Source organism: Lacerta agilis, chromosome 9, assembly GCF_009819535.1.
Source record: "Lacerta agilis isolate rLacAgi1 chromosome 9, rLacAgi1.pri, whole genome shotgun sequence".
Taxonomy (NCBI): Eukaryota; Metazoa; Chordata; class Lepidosauria; order Squamata; family Lacertidae; genus Lacerta; species Lacerta agilis.
This window is the reverse complement of record NC_046320.1, coordinates 47,114,965-47,140,075: the sequence shown is the minus strand read 5'-3', so window position 1 is coordinate 47,140,075 and position 25,111 is coordinate 47,114,965. Positions and strand designations below refer to the sequence as shown.

At 44.3% G+C, this 25,111-nt stretch overlaps 1 protein-coding gene across 8 annotated transcripts in view; it reads right to left on the bottom strand.

Annotated features, from left to right (window-relative positions):
- Positions 1-20,596, bottom strand: part of PDE5A (phosphodiesterase 5A) — an 80,557-nt gene extending 59,961 nt beyond the window's left edge. For 3 of the 8 annotated variants that reach the window (XM_033159841.1, XM_033159844.1, XM_033159843.1), the window contains exon 1: positions 18,063-18,203. In XM_033159841.1, coding sequence (XP_033015732.1) covers positions 18,063-18,190 — 128 coding nt within the window. In that variant the 5' untranslated portion in view covers positions 18,191-18,203. Of the gene's footprint in view, positions 1-17,189; positions 17,265-17,660; positions 17,828-18,062; positions 18,204-20,181 lie in introns of those variants that run through there. The other 5 variants (XM_033159842.1, XM_033159847.1, XM_033159845.1 and 2 more) reach the window with 5 other exon arrangements.
- Positions 20,597-25,111: the final 4,515 nt, after the last annotated feature.

Here is a 25,111-nt window from a genome sequence, read left to right as displayed (position 1 = left end):
ACCTTGGTGTGATTGTTCAGGCTCTGGGCTTTACATATTTGCTCACAATCTAAGGAGCTAAATGTATAACTCTAGTAATCTGGAAGATTTCTGGTCTTTATTCACTGCCTTCTTCCAGAGAGCCTCTATAGCCCAAGAAACACGAGAATGGCAAGACTGGCTTGCTACTACACTGCAGAAGCTTGCATTATGCAGTCGATTGTGTCTGATAATGTCTACAGAGGCACTCCAAAGAGGAAGTAAATAAATTAATTTAAAACAACACTGAGAACATAGAGGCAGGCAGGGAGACTGATTTAATCAGATCAAAGTCAGAGGCAGTGTTCGCGCAAAAATGCCTCCTTTTACAGGATTGTCAAACAATGTGATTCTCGCCCGTCGCTGGCGTTATTTTTAAATAAGGCAAACAGTGTGATCTGTTTGTTAGAGTGAGAATACCAAAAAAGTACCCTCGTGAGAAACTGTTATTACTGGCAACCTAACAACTCAACTTAGCTTCCAACTATCTAGAATGCAAGAGTCGTGGCTTCGCCCTATAAGGGATTTCTCATTGTTAATACGGAGAGCACAGTAAAACCAGAGATATTGAAGGTCAAGGCTGCAAACAAAATATACAGATGTATTTACGCGGCTATTTTTGTTGCCTTCTGATCCCATGCTCAAAATACCAAAAGGAGCAAAACAAAACTTAAAGGTTACCCCACTGTAATATTTCAGAAAGGGCCTATCCATTGGCTGTGTTCCAGCACCACATTCATCAGGCTCCTCCCTCTCGCAGGAGTAGGCAACAAAATCTGGGGGGCATCACACCAACAACCCTGTACCCTCTAGAGAGAGACATGGGACTGCATGGCCTCTCCATCGACTCAGCTGAAAGACTAGCAGCTTTTGGCTCCTTCTCTCTTTGAAGTCTTTCCATTCCATTACAATAACTCTGTAACACCTTGGCAACCATGGCTCCATCTAAGGATGGGAGCTACAGCTTGTTACAGTTCCTGGGAACTGTAGCTCTGGTGAGGGGCTGCTAACAACTCTCAGCACCCTTAACAAACTGCAGTTCCCAGGATTCTTTTGGGGAACCCATGACTGTTAAAGGATGCTTTACATAAGGATGTATGGTGGATGTGACCTAAGAACCAGTGCCTGAATCTGCTTTCTTCTTTCTCCCTCCCAATCACATTTCCTTGGGTGTCTTTTTAGCTCAGGGAACATTTTTAGCCCAACAGGCTGGGACCTTATCTCCTGTTGATCATCTGATGCCATCATGTCATCAGGTAAATGACACCTGTCAAAGTCCATTCTGCAGTAATTCCCAAACACCTGACAACCAGTCGGTTGTAAGCCTAAGGGCTGGGATTATCATATTGCCGTACTTTTCCGTGTATAAAATTATGTTTTTTTAATTCCAAAATCATGTTCAAAATTAGGGGCCGTCTTATACAAGGGTAGTGCATTGTGGGGCCGTGGGATTGGTTGCTGCCACGAGTTGGAGATTGTTATTGGTGGCTGCTGCAAGGGCTGTTGTTGATTGGCTATCGCTGCGACAATTGGGCGGTCGATTTGCTGCTTTCTTCGGCAATGGGACAGAGGATAGGTTGGTCTGGCAATGCACGTGAGCAGTGGGTGAGCGGGTTTTTTATTTATTTTCACCTTTAAAAAGTTCAACAACTCTGTCCCACCCTCCCAAGCTCAACAACTGTGGGCAATCTTCCCCCCAAAAGCTAATTTTGAGCCCCCCAAAATAGGGGGTGTGTTATACACTGGGGCATGTTATACATGGAAAAGCACAGTATTTATATATTATTTGTTAAATGTATATCCTACCGTTCCTCTCAAGGGAATCCACTGTAGCAAACACATGAACAATAAAACAATTTAAACATATTGAGAACAATTCCAGTAATCCAATATAGTCTGCAACTGTATCTGTAAACTGTTCTTGCAGCCTTTTTCAGTTGAATAGTGATGCAAAAATACCTTTAAAAAAAAAGAAGAATGAAGGGGAAAAATATTTTGCATTTCTATTCACTGGAAGTAGATAGATCATCATTCTAGTCTATTAACACGACATTGCATGTGGAATGAGTGTGTGGAAGTGAGCCCCAATGTATAAATGGAATCTATATCCATACAAGCTATGTGAGCTGTGTTCAGTTGCTCAGGTTAATGCATGGCAGTTGAAGGCAGGGCCACTGCGTGCAATCCTGCTCCCCCCTCCAACATCCATTCACTCTTCATGCATTAACGTATGAAGAACTCTTAATTTGTCTCTAATGGGGGAAATGGCTTACAGTGCACTACTAACCACATCTGCTCAGAAACATCTCATTGAACTTAATGGGGCTTAGTCCCAGCCCGTTATGTGGGGTTAGGATTGCAGTCTTTGACTGGAAAGCCAATGTTAAAATTTGCTTTTTTAAAATCTTGAAATTTGCTGATGACACAACAGTTATTGGGCTTATCCAGGAGGACGATGAATCTGTGTATAGGCGGGAAGTAGACCATCTTGTTTCGTGGTGCACCGAAAATAATTTGGTACTAAATACCCAAAATGGTAATTGATTTCAGAAGGCACTCTTCCGTTCTGCCACCACTTTCCATTCTTGGTAACATGGTTGTAGTAGTAGAGTCCTTTTAAGTTCCTGGGCTCTATAATTTCTTGTAACTTAAATTGGTCAAGCAACATCAATAGTATTATTAAAAAGGTACACCAGAGGCTGTATTTCCTGCGTCAACTAAGGAAATTTAAATTGTCCCAGGAAGTGTTGATCCAATTCTACAGAGGCATCATTGAAACTGTTCTCTGTAATTCTATAACAGCTTGGTATGGTACAGCCTCCAAGAGAGACAAGAAAAGGCTCCAACGAGCTGTAAGAATTGCAGAAAGGGTAATTGGTGTTAGCTTGCCTTCAATAGAGACAATTTATGCTACCCGAGTTAGGAAGAGAGCAGAGAGAATTGTAGCAGATCCTTTACATCCCGGTCATCATCTGCTTGATTTACTTCCATCTGGACGTCGCTACAGGAGTTCATATACAAAATCGGCCAGGCACAAGAATAGTTTTTCCCTTGTGCCATTAAATTGTTAAATTCGTAGTTGTATAGCTTAAGGGGAGGTAAAATATGGGTGGGGTTTCTTTGCTTCTTTGTATTGTGAGAGGAACAGTGTCTGTATGTTTACATTGCAATGTAGCCGAAACAAATTCCAAGTATGTTGGAAAATCTACTTGGCCAATAATAAATTATTCCTATTCCTAATTAAAAAAGTGATTGGCTCCGCTCTGCCATATCTGCAAACCAGTAGCCCACAAATGGAAATGATTACATTTGCCACCTATTTGGAGGAAAAGAAATTCCTGAATGCATGGGCAGGGACTGGCCTGTGGCGGTCCACTCAACCTGCACAGGTCCCCCAGACGTTTAACGGTCCGTTGATACCTGCACTCACCACTTTATTACTTAACCGCTGCCACCAACCAGTTTGTCTGGTATTTACTTCACTCAGTTCAGTCAAGGAGAATATTGGAACAAAACTGTTTTATTTGAAGTTTAGTACATACGCATGTGGTTTCTGAATAAACAGTAATTTCTTGGTTGTGTTCTTGTTAACAACAGTGCCCAACAAATTCTCCCACCCCTTCTCCTACTCCTTCCCTTGCCACCCTTCTACCAGGCTCTCAATACCCACAACAAGCCCCCTAGCTAAAGACCAACGACAAGCCTAAAGACTAACGAACCAAAAATACCTAAGAACTACGAACCCCAGACCAAAGAACTAAGAACCAAAGAACTCTCTTCCTTCCCCGGGAGGGGTTTATATAGCCCACATAACTCCGCCCCCTCAAGGTTCTTACTGGTTATTTCCTTTTAACACCTTCTATGCCAATCCGAAGTGTGGGTGAACGCCACATACCTCCCCCCTTTAGAAAGTTTGATTCAGGAGGGTTCACTTTGCCAAGTGACCTCCTGATCAACTGTCAGTTGCTACACATAAACATACCTCATTATTCATGGATGTTCACCCCCCAAAACAACATATATACAATTTTACTACGGTTATTTTCAGTAGTTCACTCTTCTTCTTCCATTTCCGGTCTCCTGGATAGCGCATCAGCGACGATGTTAAGGGAACTTTCACACTCCTTAGTGTCCTTAAACGCTGTAAGAAGAATCTTTCTCTGGCACCAGTCTTTTCTCTGCCGTATGACACAGTCCACCTCCGTTCCTTGCACTCGAGGCGTCTGTAATGATTGTGGATTCCAAGCTGTGTGGAGTCCTTGTATCTCAGGGTCAAAAGCTCTCTTGGACCAACTTCTCCCTCCTTCTGGATCTCTGTTAAGGGTTCAAGCTCGAGGTCTTGTACACACATCTCCACGTCATCAACGGCTGCATAAGAATTGGTTGTCTGGCTTTTAAACGTACTGGGAACTGTTTTCATAAGTTTATGGATAGCTTCTTTTTTAGTCAGCTTGCTGAAGCTTTCTATACAAGCGTGATCACTTAATGAAAGTAGGCTAAAAGCTCTGATTGCTTATTGCTCATAACAATCTCCTTTGCTGTCAGTCCATCTTTGCTCTGTATTGATTTAACAGTTCCCACTTTGAGCAATTTGAAGACTACTTTTTAAAGTCTTTGCTGTGGTGGCCACATTAACGCTGTGTAACCACGTTTATCTTGGACATTTATTTGTGTTGCGTAAGCAGCAGGGTACCCATCTTCCCACCACACAATCTCTAGTGTAGGAAACACTTTCACTTTCATAGAAAGTTGATGGGACACCATGTCAGCTATAACTTCCAGGACGTTTTTCTTTCTATATTTCCAACTGCGGAATGGTTTAGCATAAATACGACTAGTTGTTCTAACTGATCTCACGGATAGGTCACTGGTCACACTGCAGGTATACCCTTCTTTACCAACTTCACGGGCTTTTTCAACAATGTGCCTACTGTAGTCTAGATTGGGTTCATGGTTTAGTGACTTAACTGGCTTTGAGGCATTCAGTTGGACACTATGGATTTCATCGTCCATCCTGAATGTCGGGTATTTTGTGCTATTAATCCCCATGGGTGCGCTAAACACACTGCTGTGCGTGTTTTGCAGGATCTTGCCCCTATATTTAGTTGGAACCACCAATCGTTGTTGTATCTCACCACCACCCCTTGCTGGGTTGATAAGAATTTCTCTATATAATAAACCTTGGTCCAACTTAAATTGTTCTGGGCTCTCAGGAGTTAATGTTTTATTTACCTCTGCCACCTCAAAATACAGTTTTAATTCTAAATCCTCCTTTTATTTTTCCACAAAGCTTGAGGCTTGACTATTAGTCAGGGGAAATAAAGAAGTGTCTCTTGTTTCCATAAACACCCTTCCCCCCAGTTGCTCTCCTTCCTTAGTTGTTACAGCAACTGTATCATTTTGTTCAGGCCTGGGCAACAATAACTTCCCTTGTGCTCTGGTGACTATAAAAGCACTCCGCACATGTTCTACTAAATCCCAACCAATAAGAACTGCGGTGGGAATCTCTTCAGAGATCGCTACTTCCCACTGCCCTGACCAACTCTGATATCCAATTTTAACTTTTGCCATCGGTAGTACCTCAGGTTGTTTGGAAATTCCCTTTATTCTTATAGTCTTCCCGGGAATGATGGCCTCCGATTTTACTATATCGGGGTGAAGGATTGTGATTTGTGAGCCAGTATCCTTCAGCCCACAGTATTTGTTTCCCTCTACCCAAATGTTTTCCCCAGCACTTTGTAATAAGTGTTCATCATATAGGATGGTATAACAATGTAGCACCTTGGCCTCAGCTACCTCATTAGGCCCTTGCTCAACTGTATTCCAGTTGGTTGCCATGACAACCGAGTCAGTTGGGCCCTGCTCTACAGCCTGGACACAAAATGTCTTCTTTGTAGTTGTGGGACTTTTTATTTTCTCTTTTCCTTGCCAACATTCATCCCTCCGATGTCCCTTTTCCCCACATTTCCAGCAAAAGATTTCAGGGGGATCTGTCTTGTTGGGTTTATTAACTTTTCCCTCAGCACTCCCTGACTGTAGGGATATCTTTTCATGGGGCCCCTTCTCTGAGGAGTAATTCCCCTTATTGGAGTCTGAGGTAAATTTTCCTCGATTTTGTTCAGTTTTATTTTTATGGTTCTCCCAATTCCTCCCCCCATATCTGGGTCCATCATACACATAGTCTCGGATTTCATTAATTTCATCTCCTAACCGTGCAGCTGCTGCAATGCTTGTGGGGTATCTATCTTTATATTCTGGGAAACGTGTTAACTCTATTTTCACAAGTGTTTGCCCATTGGTATTGTTACTGTTATTCTGCTTTTTTATTGCAGTCACTTCCAATCTCCTCATCTCCAATTGAAACTGTATTTCTTTTTCCCTCATTCGCTCCTCTTTCTCTGCTTCTAATTTTTTCCTTTCCTGCTCAGCTTTTAATTTAATTTCCATCTCTCTCAATTTATATTCCTGCTCTAGTTTCCACTTTTCAAAACTCTCAGAGATTTTAGGACTCTCTCCCGCAGGTGTGGTTTCAATAGAGCCTGGTTCCCCTTGCAGGTCCCCATTTTCCTCTTCAGCACTTTCTATAGGTGATTCCCTCACCGGGTTCTTAGTCTTTTTGGGTGGCATATTCTTAAAAATAGGAGTTCGAACAGTCTATTAAAGAAAAGAACGTTTTTCTCTGTCTGTTTTCTGGCTAGGTTCTCCAAGACTATGGTCTCAAAGTCACGCCTAAGGTTCTTTCTCTAACCTTTTCCAGCGTACTTTGCCCCGACCACAACTTAAACCTTTCTGCCAGAATAACTTTTGAGATCACCAGTTCTTAATTCTTTCTCAGCCTCACGGTGATCAAGTCTCCACAATTACACCCTAGGACGGGATAATATCCTTTCCAGATTTATCCTCTCCCCCCTTCCAGGTGTATTGCTCCTCTCTTTCCAGTCACTGGACTTTTTGATCCCACCGCTGAGCCACCACTTGTGGCGGTCCACTCAACCTGCACAGGTCCCCCAGACGTTTAACGGTCCGTTGATACCTGCACTCACCACTTTATTACTTAACCGCTGCCACCAACCAGTTTGTCTGGTATTTACTTCACTCAGTTCAGTCAAGGAGAATATTGGAACAAAACTGTTTTATTTGAAGTTTAGTACATACGCATGTGGTTTCTGAATAAACAGTAATTTCTTGGTTGTGTTCTTGTTAACAACAGTGCCCAACAAATTCTCCCACCCCTTCTCCTACTCCTTCCCTTGCCACCCTTCTACCAGGCTCTCAATACCCACAACAAGCCCCCTAGCTAAAGACCAACGACAAGCCTAAAGACTAACGAACCAAAAATACCTAAGAACTAAGAACCCCAGACCAAAGAACTAAGAACCAAAGAACTCTCTTCCTTCCCCGGGAGGGGTTTATATAGCCCACATAACTCCGCCCCCTCAAGGTTCTTACTGGTTATTTCCTTTTAACACCTTCTATGCCAATCCGAAGTGTGGGTGAACGCCACATGGCCCTCCCATCTCCTTTCCATAGCGAGCAACAAGAAAGCCCCACTGAATACATGAACCATCTCTGCTGAATTGTACCTGTAAGCGCTGAGCTTGATACGCACCAAGTTACTATCTGAGTAACAGACAAAATATATGAAAATTCTGCTCAGAAGGGGCAATTAACTCTTATGGCAGATTCTTTCAAGCACCGTTAAATGCCCTTCCACTTTTCTTTCTTCTCTAAGTGTAACTACAACTACTCAAAAGGTACAATTTGATCACCTATACCTGATGTCCTCCAGATATATTTGGACCACAGGGGCTGATGGGAATTGTAGTCAAAAACATCTGGAAGGTACCGGGTTTGGAAGGCTGAACTAATTCTTAGCACGAGTTACCGTAATCTCAAATGGCACACACTCATACAAGCCAAATAACAACCGTATATGGTTTTCATGCACTAGAGTTCAGTCCATGGCCCTTACTTTGTAGGAATAAAAAATGCTGTTGATTACGACTTATCAGAAATCACAGGACATTTTGCCAACAGTCAAAGCAAGAACAGGAACTTGTTCTGAAACCTATCAACACAATCACATATGTGCCTATTGCATAATCATCGGTCTCACATAGCACAAGGAAGAAAGTGCTAGTTGGTCCGTGCAGGATTCCCCTTTTTATATCTTCCAAGGATTTTTTTTAAAAAAAATGCACACCATTCATCATGTGCATTTTATCTCAGATCCAAGGTTTACTGCAGGCAGAGGCACGTTATTATATTACAGAGCAATTCTACTGTAATTATGGGTCACTGCCTGCTAGAGGACTTGGTACAGAGATTGATTAGAGCTCTGGAGATGGCAGAACGGAGCCAAAAACCAAAATGTTATTTCATAGCCTGCAAGAAAACGACCACTTCTATGAGATGGGTTTAGATTCTTGCTTGTTTTATAAACTGCAGATGCACATGCTTGGATATAAGATGCAGAGGATGGAGCACTGGTCTTGAAATTTGTTTTTAAAAGGAATTCAAATCCCCATTCAGCTCTATCTCATCTTGGGCAAGTGACTGTCTCTCTGCCTAGCCTACCTCAGAGGGTTGTTGTGACCTCTTTTTATTATTATTATTATTTTATTTTATTTTATTTTATTTTATTTTATTATTTATACCCTGCCCATCTGGCTGGCTTTCCCCAGCCACTCTGGGTGGCTCCTTAGTGGAAGGGAGGAACACAAATGTAGCTTTATATATTTTCAAACCATTCTCAGGGAATCTTAGAGCTACCTGACACAAAATTAAATTTCTGTTTAGGGCATTTTGTGATTCCTTGACCTGCTTGTCACATGTGACAAAAGCTCATGAACAAACAAAAGGAAACCACTGTCAATTATGACATACAGACAGTTGTCATGTGAGATGGGGCTTCCAGAAGACACTTTTGGGTAGGATTTGTTTTCTTGAAACTGCTTATACTGAGATCTTAAAATGGCATTTTCAAGTGCAAACAAAAATTAGTAAAATCAGACCTTCCTAGAAGCAACATCTTAGGGAATCCTGCTATGATCCTCAAATTTTGTAAGTTCATAGTCCTCACCATTTCTGAGAACTTGTAAACATGGCAGTGTGACAAAGGGCACAAAGCTAAAAACAATTTTAAAAGCCATCAATCTACTGGCCTCTTGCTTGCACCATCACCATAGCTCTCTGTAACCTTTGGAACACTCCCAAAACATTGGATTGCAATGTACATATAAGTATTTTGCAATTTCAAATCTCATTTTTCAAAAAATGCTAATCTAACATTTCAGAAAAGATAAACTTGTGATTCTGCATAGCTGGGAGTTATTAATAACAGGACTAGCATAATGGAAACCAGCTATAATATTCAGTACTGAGAGAAAGAATACCACACTTTCTGGCACAAAAGGGATTGAATTCTGACAGGGACTCATCTTCGTGGCAGTGATGCAGTGGAAGGGTGTGTGTGTGTGTGTGTGTGTGTAAGAGAGAGACACACAGACAGACAGACAAACTATATAAAAGCTGCTAGAATTTAGAACTCAAGTTATAAGCTCCTGCACTTCAAATTCAGCATTACACCACTGCTTCTTGCTAAAATCTGCATTTCTCATTCATAAATCTGATCAAAAGAAACAAAAGTGATAATTCATTAGCATGTCTATTCTCCCCCGCCCTTAATAAACTTTTTCAATTAATGGAAAAAGTAATTTCCATAGAATGTAAACAGTTGCAAGGTAACTGATGGTCAACAACCAAAAGCTGAACCAATTTCGTGGCTCATATCACCAATACGGGTGATATGCTAAATATATGTGATATTCCAGATACAGAGTGTTGATCCTATTAAGGAATGTTTTGTGCCAATTAACTAAATATAAAATGTGATTTGCAGTCTTCCTGCCCCTAGTGAGAATTCAGTTTGGATTTGCCCTCAAAGAATGTGCAAAACTGCACCCCTATTTCTAGTGCTTTTTTCGGGGGAGACGGACGCAGGGGGATGCATACCCCTAAACATTTTGTGAATCTTTGTACTTTTGAACATTTACTGTATTTATTTTCCCCAATTTGAACTATAAAATGGTATTTTCTTGTGTCAAAATGAGAGTACCCCTAAACATTTTATTTTATTTTTTTAAAGAAAAAAGCAATGCCTATTTCTACAGATACTTTATCCTTCCTGCAGCGATGGGCAGAAATATCCACATATATCCAGGCAATTGTTCACATAGCTCTTCAAATCCAAATAAAATCCAAGTGAATAAAGCACATTCATTCATAATAAGACTAAGGCTGCATTCAGAGATGGGGCTGTGTTACTTTGAAGTAATGGAGGCAGTGAGAGATTTTACTTTCTTGGGCTCCATGATCACTGCAGATGGTGACAGCAGTCACGAAATTAAAAGATGCCTGCTTCTTGGGAGAAAAGTGATGACAAACCTAGACAGAATCTTAAAAAGCAGAGACATCACCTTGCTGACAAAGGTCCATATAGTTAAAACTATGGTTTTCCCAGTAGTGATGTATGGAAGTGAGAGCTGGACCATAAAGAAGGCTGATCGCCGAAGAATTGATGCTTTTGAATTATGGTGCTGGAGGAGACTCTTGAGAGTCCCATGGACTGGAAGAAGATCACACCAATCCATTCTTAAGGAAATCAGCCCTGAGTGCTCACTGGAGGGATAGATCATGAAGCTGAGGCTCCAATACTTTGGCCACGTCATGAGAGGAGAAGACTCCCTGGAAAAGACGCGGATGTTGGGAAAGATTGAGGGCACAAGGAGAAGGGGATGACAGAGAACGAGATGGTTGGACAGTGTTCTCGAAGCTACCAACATGAGTTTGACCAAATTGCGACAGACAGTGGAAGACAGGAGTGCTCTGGTCCATGGGGTCACGAAGAGTCAGACACGACTAAACGACTAAACAACAACAACACTAGCACTTCTATCCCGATTTCAAACGCTCCTTTAACACCGCAATACCTGTTACAATATGGAACCGTGGAGTTTTTTTTTTTTTTTACATATACATTCGCATGTTCCACTAAATTTCTTTTACAACAGGTGTGACACAACAAACATCACTGGACATGTTGCTACTCCTCCAACATTTACGCACTTCTGTCCCCCCCCCCCCCATGATTCACCCATGAAAACTGCAGAAAAACTGTATGATGCTATACTGCCTAAATTTTGTCAGTTTTACTCCTGCATTTTTCTGGTTTAGCACAGTTGCAAACAGATTCTTTTGAGGAAACAATTAACACAGAAATGAGCGCCAAATTCCACTATATTCTGCTAGATTTCCAGAGGTGGCTGTTTTGTTGTGTGAAAGATCAAATAAAATGCAGAAATTATCAAGTACAATGGCGGACTTTGGGCTCTCAGATATCAGGGGCACCCTATGCAACACTAAAATTGTGCTTCATTCTACAGCATTGTTGTGGTGCCCCCTGTAGCATGATGCCCAGTGCAGCCACACCTGTTGAGACACCCTAAAACCACCTGCATCATGTAAAGAAACATCAGGAAAATGGAATCAACTGCTGTCTGAGATGCAAGCTGAAATAAAGTGATTGGCAGCCAGAGAAGAATGGCAGACCTAGAGACAAGGGCTCCAGAGGGGATGTTTGTACCCTCCCAGATAAGGGTTTTCCAAATTGCACTCCCTTCTCAGTCCCAAGTGAATCCAGACCCTTGACAAAAGCAGCAACATATTTTCAGCTCCAGCAGCATATTAGGGACGCTTATCTATTGGAAGGGACACACTGTTTTCACTGCAGAAATGAACATGCACATTTATTTGTGGCCTCCTTACACTTCCACACAGTGCTGAACATCTATTTTAGGAGCTAAGGTGAGGAGTACTGAATGACTAATGAAACTCTTATTAAAATGAGATGGTTTTCATTCATCATCTCATTGAACAATCTTTAAGGGATGTCTTTAAGAAAGATCCTAGTATTCCAATTTACAGGTAAGAAGGGTAAGCCAATAATTTTGCTGGCCATTTTTTTTGCTGGCTGAAAAAGCTAAAAACCCAGATCCAGAACATACTGCTAGATCAGCCATTGCCAACCTGGTACCCATCATCTGTTTTGAACTGTAACTCTCATCAGCTCCAGCCAACACAGCCATGCTGGCTGGGGCTGGGAACTATAGTTCAAAACATCTGGAAGGCCCCAGATAGGCAAAGGCTACGCTGTATCAAAATGGTTGATAAGGTCACAACTCTATAAGAACTTCTTCTGAGCAAGATCTATGGACTCTGGGGGTCCAGAGCTGCACTACTGTGCATCCTGCATATTTCCGTGGGCTTTCTGTAAAAGAACTGCCTTGTCATCATGCCAAAGAACAGTCCCCGCCTTATAACTCGTACTGAGGAATGTGAAACATTCAGGAACACAGATCCAGTTTCCAAAGCAAGCCCTGTTCCTGGTGTGATCTCATGGATTCTTATGAAGTCCTGTTAATTCAAGTATGTTGTATGGCCTTTTAAAAAATAAAAAAATAAAAGGGTTTCCAAGATAATTGTTTTGAGGAGTATCTTTATACAAAGTAACTCCTCCAAAAGCTCACTGAATACTTTTTAAAGTATCGGCCTTGATCCTTCCCATGTTCTGTGTGCGTGGAACTGCTTATGTACACTGCACTTTAAGCCCAAATCCAAACAACTGTCTGTTCACTAAAAAAAGAGGGACTGTGACCCCAAACTTCTGCTGACCCCCCCCCAGCCAAGCAGGCTTTTTGTAATCACTGTGAACACACAATGTACTCTGCACATGTATAGCCTGGAAAAAATCACACCCAAATTGTTTATATAGCCTAAACTTCAGTAGGCCCTGTTATAAATACAATGCCAGAGCTCTCTCTTAGTTCTCTTAGGGTGAAATAAGTTAAATGTATTACAACAACAACAACAACAACAACAACAACAACAACAACAATAATTTATTTATACCCCGCCCATCTGGCTGGGTTTTCCCAGCCACTCTAGGCGGCTTCCAACAGAACATTAAAATGCAATAATCTATTAAACATTAAAAGCCTCCCTAAACAGGGCTGCCTTCAGATGTCTTCTAAAAGTCTGGTACTGTAGTTGTTTTTCTCTTTGACATCTGGTGGGAGGGCGTTCCACAGGGCGGGTGCCACTACCGAGAAGGCCCTCTGCCTGGTTCCCTATAACTTGGCTTCTCGCAGTGAGGGAACCACCAGAAGGCCCTCGCACTGGACTTCAGTTTATTACAAGATAAACATGAACTGCAAGTGACAACCATGAGCAGAAACATAGAAAGTTAAAACAAAACATGAAGGCGGTATCCCTCTGATGCTGAAGATGTCATTTGAAGAGTATACTGTGGGGATTCTGATATTATAAATCCAAAGCTGCGCTCCTATCTACATACTTGGGAGAAAAGCCCCAATGAATATAATTAAATCTACCTATGAATAATATGGAAGGGATCAGAATACATGAACTCTCGACAAAACTGTTCCAAAATTAATCGCAGAAGCTTTTCTATACAAATGAGGCTGGCACATGCCAAGTTTGAGAACTCAAGAACACAGAGGTTGTAACCATTACCTGGAAGTAAGCCCTATGAACACAGTGGAACATACTGTTGAGTAAACCCAGACTGGATTGGGTTTCATGCATTTTTATTTACCCATAAACAAATCACCATTACTATGTTAGTAGTTTAGAACATCTATCCCTGACTCCATCTTCACAATCATTCATGTGACTGTACCCAAGCCAAAATGTACACCACTGAAATCACGCAAGCAAATAGCAGCAGTATTCGCTGCTGTAGATATTTTAGTCTGCAACAGTTACATAAATAATTGCATGGTTTACTTCATTATTCTTATTGACGTTTCCCTTCCATTGAAATTAATTATGCAATATGCAATTTCAGCCACAGCAGATAGTGGGTTTTAGCAGAAGTGCAGATTGTGACAAACCCCAAACAGGACAGAAATTTAAAAAAAAAAAAAGTGTGCCAGGAACAGAACATTGGAAGGAGCCTACTGGATTAAGCTAGTGGCCCATTTCGTTCAGCGTTCTGTTCACACAGATGCCCCATGAAAAGCCCGCAAGCAAGACCTGAGCGGAACAGCACTCTCCCCACCTGTGAGCCCAGAAACAGCAATTCGGAGGCATAATGTTTCCAAGAGCAGAAGAACAGCATAGCCATTGTGGTTAGTAGCCATTGACCATTTATCCTCTGTGAATTTGTCTAACCTATTTTAATGCCATCCCCCTTGATAGCTATCCATAGTTCTAGGTACGTGCTGTGCAAAGCAGCATTTTCTTTCGTCTGTCCTGAACCTTATAACGTTCAGCTTTGCTGGATGGCTCTGAGCTCTAGTGTTATGAGAGAGGCAGGAAGAAATTCTCCCTATCTACTTTCCCCATACCATGCATCATAGAACCATGTTGTTGTTGTTGTTGTTCAGTCATTCAGTCGTGTCCGACTCTTCGTGACCCCATGGAACAGAGCACGCCAGGCACGCCTATCCTCCACTGCCTCCCACAGTTTGGCCAAACTCATACCAGTCGCTTCGAGAACACTGTCCAACCATCTCATCCTCTGTTGTCACCTTCTCCTTGTGCCCTCCTTCTTTCCCAACATCAGGGTCTTTTCCAGGGAGTCTTCTCTTCTCATGAGGTGGCCAAAGTACTAGAGCCTCAACTTCAGGATCTGCCCTTCCAGTGAGCACTCAGGGCTGATTTCTTTAAGGCTGGATATGTTTGATCTTTTTGCAGTCCATGGGACTCTCAAGAGTCTCCTCCAGCACCATAATTCAAAAGCATCAATTCTTTGGCGATCAGCCTTCTTTATGGTCCAGCTCTCACTTCCATACATTACTACTGGGAAAACCATAGCTTTAACTATACGGACCTTTGTCGGCAAGGTGATGTCTCTGCTTTTTAAGATGCTGTCTAGGTTTGTCATTGCTTTTCTCCCAAGAAGCAGGTATCATAGAACCATAGTATCACAGAATTGTAGAGTTGGAAGGGACCCTGACGACCACCTAGTCCAAACTCCTGCAATGCAGCTGTACCATGCATCTCTTTCATGTGCCCCCTACTCCCCTTACTTGCTTTTCTTTCTCTAAACTGAAAAGCCCCAATACTGCAGCCTTTCCTCAAAGGGCAGCTGTCCCAAGTCTGAGTTCCAATGTCCCGCCTGCCTGATGAGCAAATCTTGGAAACTATCGCTTCTGAATGTTCATTTCCCCTACACCACCTGCCGATTTGACGGCCCATACTTGCAAATCCATAGTTGTGTAAGCAATGTAAGGAACTCATTTTGTAAGTACCTGTAGGTCAATTGACAAAACGAAACTCTTTGGTGAGATTGGTTCAATCAGTTCTCTGAATAAGGGTCAAAAAACAATAGCATTCACACACAAGAAAGGTATCTGAATTCTCAGGTGAGCCCCAAATCTTGCAGAAGTACACAATCCTTTGGCAGTGGGAGGAAACCCCTAAAACAAGTCCAACAAAAACTGAGCATGCTCAGTGGACACAGAAAGTTGATGGTAGGGGTTAAAAAATGCCTGAAAACTAGGAGGGTTGGAGAATGGAATGGAGTATCTTGAACAGGAGCATTCCAAGTCACAACACTTTTTTTTACAGGTCCCACTTGTTAAAAAATTACATTCCCAACTTCTCATAACTCCACTCACCAAGCTGTTGTCATTTATAAGAAAGCATGTTGCTATCAGAATAAAAGGACAAGCTCTGCCTCCCATAAGTCCAGCTAATCAAGATAGAATTCAGAATTGCTGCAAAAATCTAGCATGTTTATATAGTACAAGCTGCTGAGCATTCGCTGGACATATCTGAATACCTTGCCAGGAGGGTTTGACCTTGGACTAAATCGGATGCATTGACTACAACTTTCAAACTGCCTCCCCCATGGTATTATCATGACTTCATAATGAAATATTATAAAATGCACAAATTGGTATCTTTTCAGAAGATTATTTAAGATGGAAACACACCCTTTAATTTTCAAACAGTTAACTTTCAAACAGATACACAAAAGATGAACCACCTTCCACATTTCACAGATGTAAGTTTATAAAATACGTTTTGAAGACTGATTTCTGCCAAATTTAACATACACAATTTTTGTTAACAATTCTGAACTCACAGTATAGCCTCAAAGAGGCCCTACACAAGCCCTAAAGTTAAAAACAGGAGACTATGATCATGTTAGGAATATGGTATAGCATTTTACTTAAGCTTTACCAATAATGTATCTTTACGACCAATACAAAACAATTCCCAGCATTTAAAAATGGCCATTCATCCATCTTCACGGGTTAAAAACAACGAGCCAACACAATTTTATATCAATTCGGAACAACTTTCAGTTTCTAAGGCTACAAATCTAAACACACTTACTAAGGGGTATGCCATGCTAAATGCGGTAGGGCTTGCTTCTGGTACAAATTTATAGGATTGCACAGATTAAGCCACAATCAAATCTGAAGGACTTACTTCAAAGGTAACATCGATATAATCAGCCTATAAAGGAAATATATTAGCTTGAAAAACTGGTATTTCTCAAGAGTAGCTTAAAAGGTCCCTGTTTGACATTAAGAAAAGGTGTCCTATAATATGCTAGCATTATATATATATCTAGACAGAGATCCCACTAGGCTGCAAAACATGTAACACTGCATTATGCATGGGAAGTAGTATGAACAATTAAACTATACATAATTGGGATCACATATGCATAAAATATGTCTACGCCTGATAATACAGAATGCAGCTAATATAAATAGCTGTACATAAAATACACCAAAGCATAATTAATGCTGTTTTAGTTGATTGTTTGCCTTTCAGTCAATTAATCAACTAACAGAGTTAAAGTAAATTAGCACATTACTGAAACCTCAGGTATCAATGTTATTTTGAGAAATTGAGGGATAATTTAAAACTTAACCATTTCTTTCCCCCAACAGTTAAGAAGGAAAAGCCATTCTTTTTCCATTTCCTGTGATAGGACCCTGTGACCTGAAATACATTAGATGCATTATGCCTATAACTACATAAAATTGCTTGTAAGGATTCTGAAAGCCTATGCCAAATATTACACAGCTGCTATGTTTGGGGTTTAATTTTCTGCCTAAAGTTCTTACCACAAAGCATCAGCGTTATTCCACTGTAGTTTCACCCCATTTCCACACTTCCCCTTTGCAGGGGATAAACCCCCAACACATTACACGGAAGTAACTTCCGCTGAAGTATCAGCGGTGTGAATAAGAGGCTGCATTTCCCCCCCCCTCCCCCAAATGCTGCGGGCTTCAAGAAATCCCAACCGCACGCAGGAGGAGTGCAGTAACTTACTTCCAAACAAGTAAAAGCGCTGCAGATCAGGCGCAATGAAACCTCTGCTAGCATCTCAGCCTCGCCCCCCCCTCCGCCCCCAGGTTAAAGTCCTATTCTGATTTATTTACTTATTTGTGCTCGAAATCTCTGATGGGGGCATAGAGGAGAACCTTTTAAAAAGAAAAGAAGAGGCAAACAGCAGGAAGAGGAGCTTGCCAGACGCAGATGGGAGGCAGTGACCCGAGCAACCTGCGAGTCAATAATTGATGGGAGCCTCTTGCCTTACCGCACCATCCCAGGCGGAGAGGCACCGCCGAGGCAAGTCAGGCAAAGCCCATCCCTCGCCGCTTAAGGGATCCGGGAAGCCAGCAGAGCAGCAGCAGATGGTGAAGCCCTGGAGAGAGCGGTGCGGAGGGCGAGCTCGACGCAAGAGGCGATCCCGGAGGCGCCCCAAAGGACAGCTCAGGGAGGCCGGGAGATTTTTCGCGTGCTTGCCTGCCTCTCCGCCAAGCTCCACCGGGGAGCTCTGGAAACCTCTCTCTCTGTGTGCATCGTCCCGTACGCTCTTTTGTTTATAACCCCCTCAAAATGGAAACCTGACTCCGCTTCTAAAAATAGCCGCGATCCCGCGGGCCGAGGAGCGGGTCCTCGGCGCTCCAGGGGAAGGGGGGGGGGTAATATACCTCGTTTTGTCTCCGAAAGGCAGCATGTCAAACAAGAAAAGGAGCCAGGAGGAAATCCAGGCGCGCGGCTTTATTCTATCTCCGCAGTAAATCTTGGCGGAACAACATCCCACCCGTCCTTCCCCCATACACCAAAAAGGGGAAGGGGAAAAAAAAAGGCAAAATAAAACCCACCCTGGCGGAGAATAAATTCCCAGGGAAAACTTCTTGTCGTGGCTGGGCTGTCACTGGAGCGGCGTGTAGCGCAGCGCTGCCCCCTGGCGGGGAGCGGGGGGTCACGCCTCGTTCGCCGACAGGGGCTTCTCCGCGTAAACTTACTGCAGAGTTGCGCTACGAACTTTTCGCCAAGGATCGCCTCCTCCCAGCCATCGCTTGGCAGCAAAGCGAGGAGGCACCGCTTCCTCAGCTCCCAAACCTCCGCCAAACACCACGGTTTGCGCCCTCCACCCGCCTCCCCACATCTAAACCCATTTTAGCTCAGCAGAAAGGCCTTGGCTTCCGTGGCCAAGCCCCCAATGAAAGCCTGTCCTTGGGTGTGGTCTGCAGGCACTTGGGAATACCATTCTGCTGAAGCTACTCCAGCTTCCCAGGGTTACCGGTACTTGGATGAGTGGCAGCCAGGAAACAACATCTAGGCCACCTTGTGTTGAAAGGTGGGGTATTAAATATAAGGAAGTAAGCGGATTTAATTCTCAAAACATGAAAGCTGCATATAACCTTTGATTTGCAATATTGGCCTTAATTTTCCTTAGGCTGGGACTGGCGATTCTGTGGCTTTCCAGATGTTCTTGGACTCCAACTCCCATCAGCCCCAGCCAGCACAGCCAATGGTTGTGGATAATGGGAATTGTAGTCTAGCAACATCTGGTTCCCCCACCCCAGATCTTAGGTCCTGCCTACATGGCAATTCACAGGCTCTACTCACTCTCCCTTACTGACCCTTGGACAGTTTAACTGAAGCACAATCCTATCATCCAACAGCTTCAATATACTCAAATAAATGTCTCCCTATCCAAGAATTCTAAAGCTTTTCACCAGCCCGTGGATGGCTGGAGTTTGCAAACAAGAGAAAAATGATCCCATTCGCTTTTACAGTTGTCAAACTGTCCCCCCCCCCAAAAAAAGGGCAAGGGAAGATTGCAACCCACTGGAATCTTCACTAGGATCCCACGTAACTGGGATGTCCTAAAATAAAGAAAGCCCTTTGCATTATATGGAGATGTGATTAAGGAACCCGTTAAAAAACAAACGGGTAGGTCTTAAAGTAAATAGCTGGTAACCCTCACTGGAACTGGAAGCCGATATGCGAACACACCGTCTTAAGGGATCTGCATATCCTGTTGGCTGCAAAAGTGGACTGACAGGCGTGTCCTGTGCTTCTTTATTGAAAGCTGAATGAGGATTACTCCAGACTTCCCAAGAAAGAGCGCACGAGAACTGCATCCTAGCTCTACAGGGTGTTTACTCCGAAAGAGCGGCATCCTAAACATTTTTCACTGGAGCTCTGATGCCATGGAACTGCGTTCAAGTCGAGCAGGCCGCTCCTATGCACTTTGACTTGGAAATTAGCCCCACAGCAGCAAGTCTAACGCTCAGTCCTCGTGGTCTGCGTGCTGGAGAGCTCGGCCTTACGCGCAGGGATCTAGTCTCGCGCGCATCTAGCAAAAGTTGTATCCAACTCTTTCAGGGCTTTGCTGGCGCCGGGGGCGGGGGGAGGATTCTTCGGAAGCGCTCTCAACAGACGCCTCAACGTTACCTGCAGCGTGCATTATTTCAGTCTCCGGACAGAATGTAGCTCTAACAAGGCGCTGAAGGGAATGGTCACGGCTCCATCTGTCGAGCCAAAAAGCGGGGTGGGGGAGAGATCTTAACTGGAGCTGGGCAACAGCCTGCCAAGCGACGGCACAGATTGCACCGCAGAGAAACCCAGGAGAATTATTTGCACGGGGAAGGGTTCGGGCAGCAACACAGAGCGCCTGTTTGTTTGTTGCTTCCAGCTTTGCAGCGAGGCTTCGCTCCTGCTTTTTCCCAGGCGAGCAGCGAAAGGGGAGGGGAAATCTCTACCCACCTACCCCGCGCTGCTGGCGCGACGGCGTCCCCCTCGCGGCGTGGCTCTTACCTTGTCCCTTTCCTAACAAAGTAAGAGCGGGTGAAGTCCCCGTGGTCATCCAGCCAGGCTTCCACCGCTTCCTCCTTGCTCTGCTCTTGCAGCAGCCGCGGGTGGCAGCTGCCCTCCATGGTGGGATCGTCCGCTGACGGCAGCAGCGAGGCTATCGCAATGCCTGCCCGGGCTCCTGCGGCTGCTCCTCTCCTTATTGCTTGCTGCGGATTTCACCTCTTGACCTCGCAGCCCGCCCCCTTCGCGCCCTCCCGGGCTCTCCTCTGGTCCTGGAAAGGCGCGATCCCCGAGGCGCGCTCGGATCCAGGCGCCGGAGCCGCGAGGTCTCCACCCTGCCCCGCCCCCGGGAGCCCTGCCTATCTCCTGGTCCCAGGGCTCCCAGGTGCCTTCCCGCGGTACCCGGACCGGAGCCAGCGCCACGCCTCCTCTCCGGCGGGGAGCCTTCCTCCCCCGGGGGATCCAGCCCCCAGCGTGCCAGGCGGCCGGTTCCACCTCTCGCTGCGCCTGCCGCAGCTCCCCAAGGAGGGATTCCTCCTCCTCCGGCTGTCGCCGTCCGTAAAAGCCCGCGCTGAATGCTGCAAGGCGAGTCTCTCTCTCTCTGCCCCTTCTCCTCAAGACTTTCATTTTCGCCTCCCGTGATCCCGTGTCACTCTTCCAGGGAGATCAAAAGGGAAGGTCCAGACGTTTCCTCCTACAGCCCCTGATGGCACGTGCAGGCAGGCACGGAGAGCCTTTGCCTTTCCGTATAGGCCGCTTGCCGAGAGCGGTTGTTGACTTGCGGTGTGCACGTGTGAATGCATCGGGCAGGAAACGGAAGGGGTAGGTGTGGAAGGTCTGAACCCAGGCAGTGTCCCCTTCAAATTACAAAAAGGATAAAATAGAGGGCACATTGACTTCTTACTATTGAGCTTCTTGTATGAAAGTGCCCCCAGAACGCAAGTGATTCCCTGTAACATGGTTTGTGGTCAAGTTTGAAGTCTCTTTATAAGTGTGAGAGAAAAATAATGAAAAACGCATTGTTTGCTTGGCTCTCAAGTCATTGGCACAGCTGTTGTACATTGGGCAAGCTGCAAAAATCTCGTGTATGAAAATGTCCCCAAAGCAGAGTGCTAGATTCTACACTTCAGGGAGATGTGGGCATTAAAAAGAAAATACTTTCCATATTTTGCCAGACCTCACGTCCTCTGTTGGCAGTAATGTAAGTTTAATCATTAATGGAAATTAAACGTCTGTTCCATCATGCTTTCCCGATAGTTTATCCCAACCCATTTTCACTTTGCTGTCCAGCTACTTTATGTTCCTGTTTACGATGCCAGCCTTGACACAATTGTTTTGCTGCATACTCTGAGTCAGCCAAGCCGTGCGGTGAATACAGAGGGCAGCTGGCCAAATAGTGACTTAGTGTTGGCACAATTAAGCCAGTGATCTTGCTGTGTGGTGAGAAAAACCTTATCACATTGCTGTATCTTGTAAGAAGCCCAGGCAATAAAAGGAGTGTAGCTGGAGTCTCTTTGCCACATGGCAAGAAGATGTAGACAACCAGTTTAGAAATGGTTACACATCAATGTTGATAAGCTACCCCTTGGTAAACAGGAATCTGTGCTTATTTACAGGCAATCAGCCCATATTTTACTGCGTCCATTTGGCTGAATCTGCCATTCTGAAGCACATCTCTTAATGTTAGCATAAATGTGTTTACCTGAATGTGCTTTAAATATAAAGGATGCAAGCACTTAACAGTGAATGCATGTAAAAGGAAAGTGGGAGCATAGCCAGCTCCACCTCTGACCTTCGCAGGTTCATTTGACTTTACATGCAGCTGAAGCCTGAGGCTGTATGCATACGACTCCCCCCAAATAATATTGGGAACTGTAGTTTGTAAAGGGTGCTGGGAGTTGTAGTTCTGTGAGAGATAAAACTACAGTTCCCAGGATTCTTTAGGAAGAGCAGTGTGCTTTAAGTATGATGTGTATGCAGTCTATGAAAAAGCATGCTTCATGTAGTTTCTATGTTTACACTTAGAAGTTATCCAGATGGTTGACTTGAGTGTACATCCCTTTCCCCCTTTTGAACTTTGCACATTAGTCCAGGCAAAATCCTGATGGTATCCTACTTATTCTTACACAATTCTTGTTTATGTAAAAGACCGATGGCAAAATGAGCTGTGTGTGTGAGGCAGAGACTGCGTATGCGCGCACTGTGTGTTCTGCATCTTGGGAAGGAAAGCACTGTGGATAATAAGAACATACAAAGAGCCCTGCTAGATCAAACCCAAAGGTCCATCCAACATCCTGTTTCCCACAGGGATCAAGCAGCTGCATTTGGGAAGCCCAGAATCAGGACAGGAAGGCTCTACTCCATCTCTGTGGTTTTCCCCACAACTACTACTTTCCTCTGAATTGGAGGGATGCCCCAGTTACTCCCGTGTGCCTTGGAGGGTCTTTTGTTTTCCCAAAGTTAAACAGACTGATTTGAATGAATGGGAAATCTCTTCCAATACACATGGAAGGTTTCTGAAAATGTAATCAGCGTAACTCTGCAAACCTGATTGCACAAGGAAGAGAAGCCAAGTTTAAGGCTACGTAACATCCCATACATTTACAGCACACACCCCTGGCAATTCTGGGAACTGTAATTGGTTAAGAGTGCTGGGAATTGTAGCTCTATGGGGTGTGTACTGCAGTTCCCAGGATCCTGTGTGCTTTAAATGTATGGGGTGTATGCAGCTAAGAAGGGAATGTGCAAAGAGAAGAAAAAACGTACATCTTGGCTCCATATCACAAAAGCAAACAAATGTTCAGATTCTCATCTAAACAGAACATTGGTACTGACAGCATTAAAGGAAAGTCTAACGAAGCCGTTTTGAAATCAAAGTGCCCATATTTTGAACAAATGCAGGCAGCATGTTGTGATTTTGAATGATCTGCTGTTTGTAGCATGGAGTGGCTGGTGGTTGCACAGATGTTTAAGACATGGGTGGAAAGAAGTGGGCCACCAATATGAGGGTGAGCATTTGGATTTAGTTGCTTGCTTTGCTCAGTGTCAGAATGACCTAGCAGTTTGGGGCAATCCTTTCATATTCCTTTCAGGTACCATCACACCATACTACTAAAGACCAGTCTTTGTTGACTTAGCCTAGGAAGTCTGAAAGGCTGTATTCAGCAGCCACAGAGTGATGAGTGGTTTCCTCCACACTGGCTCTACATTCTGCTTCCTTTGCTCCTGGCTTGGCAGAGAAGCTATAGCCAGAGAGAAAGAGGGAGAGAGAGAAAGTGGGAAGTGGCCCGTTTATGAAGTCGAAATCAGTCTCTACCATATGTGTTAAAATTGTGCAGAGTAGTTATCTCAAACATGAAGGATAGGCTGAGTGTGTGAAAGATGTCAGAGGAAGGATGCTTCTGATTACAGTTGCTGGAAACCGCTGGAAGATAGAGTGCTGTTGCTCTCAAGTCCTATTTGCAGGCTTCCCAAAGGCACCTGGTTGGCCACTGTGAGAACAGGATACTGGACTTGCCTGTGCTCATGCTCTTAGGTGAACCATAACCTAGGGATTAATAGAGACCAAAAGCCAAACACCTGAATTTCTTGCATTGGCTTGAATCCCATACAGCTCTGTGATTCCACTAAGTTTGGGAAAATGTATTATTTGTCCAAAGTACACTATAACTTTAGGAACAATGTACCTGGAGCATTGGCAGAGGCATCATCAAGTTTCTGTCCCGCATCATTTTATTTTATTTTAAAGTGAGTTATTCTGTAGGACCAGGGGCGTAGCTAGCCGCTGGGCTGCCGGGGGCGGCAAGCCAAGCGGCACCCATGGGGACGGGGTGTCGCTCCGTGCACATGACGTCATGACGCATGCGCACGGAGCGACGCCTCCGCCCGGGCCAGCTGGCCCGCCCCTCTCCCGCTGCGCTCCGTGAGCGGAGCCGTCCCGGGGAAAGGAGAGGGGTTGGGCCAGCAAGTGGGGTGTCAGGGAGCGGAGCGGCGAAAAAAGCCGCTGAAAGGGGGAAAGCCCCCTCTTTCAGCGGCTTTTTTCGCCGCTGGCTGGAGGCGGGGATTGCGGGGGGGCGGGGCTCCGCCCCAAGTGTCACCCCCCGGGCGCTATGGGGGCCCCCGCCCCCTCCGCCCCCCCTTGGGCTACACCCCTGTGTAGGACCCTGCAATCCTGTGTACTTAAAGCAGCTTATCGGTCACAGCTGGGCCCAGCAGCTGGACTGGCTCTGGTGAATGGTTTGGATTATTTAAATTCTTGAACACAGAGAGGAAGTAGTATGCTCCGGAAGTGTAGTTTATTAAGGGTGTTGAGAGTTCTTAGGAAAGCCTTATTCCCCTCACAAAGGTACAGTTGCCAGAGTTTCCTGTGAAGAGAGATTTGATTGTTGAACCACTCTAGAAAGTGCTGCTCTGCAAGGGAAATAGGTGTCTCCTAATAAGTCTCAGCACTCTTAATAAACTACAACTCCCATAATTCTTTGTGGAGGAAGAGCTATGACTGTTTCAAGTGGTATCATGGTGTTTTAAATGTTAGGGTGTGGTTGTGGTCTACCACAACAAGAAGCCTGCTTTTTTGAGAAACAAGAGGAATGCTGGAAAGTTGGGCTCCAACCCACTGTTTCTTGTATAAGTCATAAGGAAAGAAACACAGAGCAGTGCTAGTGCTGGTGCACAACTCCCATTTATCCCAGAATGGCTTGTTCTGTAAAGGTTTTCAGTGCAAGTGCCGTTTGTTCCTTAAGCCAAGTTAGCTCCAAGCCATTATGTATAAAACATTGCCCTAATGGTGCCACCCAGAAATGTAAGAGGAACACCAAAGGGACTTGTGAAGAACCTTTTTCTGGATGATCGGGGCTGAATATTAGTTAGATTAATTGCTTACTGAATTATTTAAAACAGGAAGTCACCAATAATAGCATTATTTATATGACAA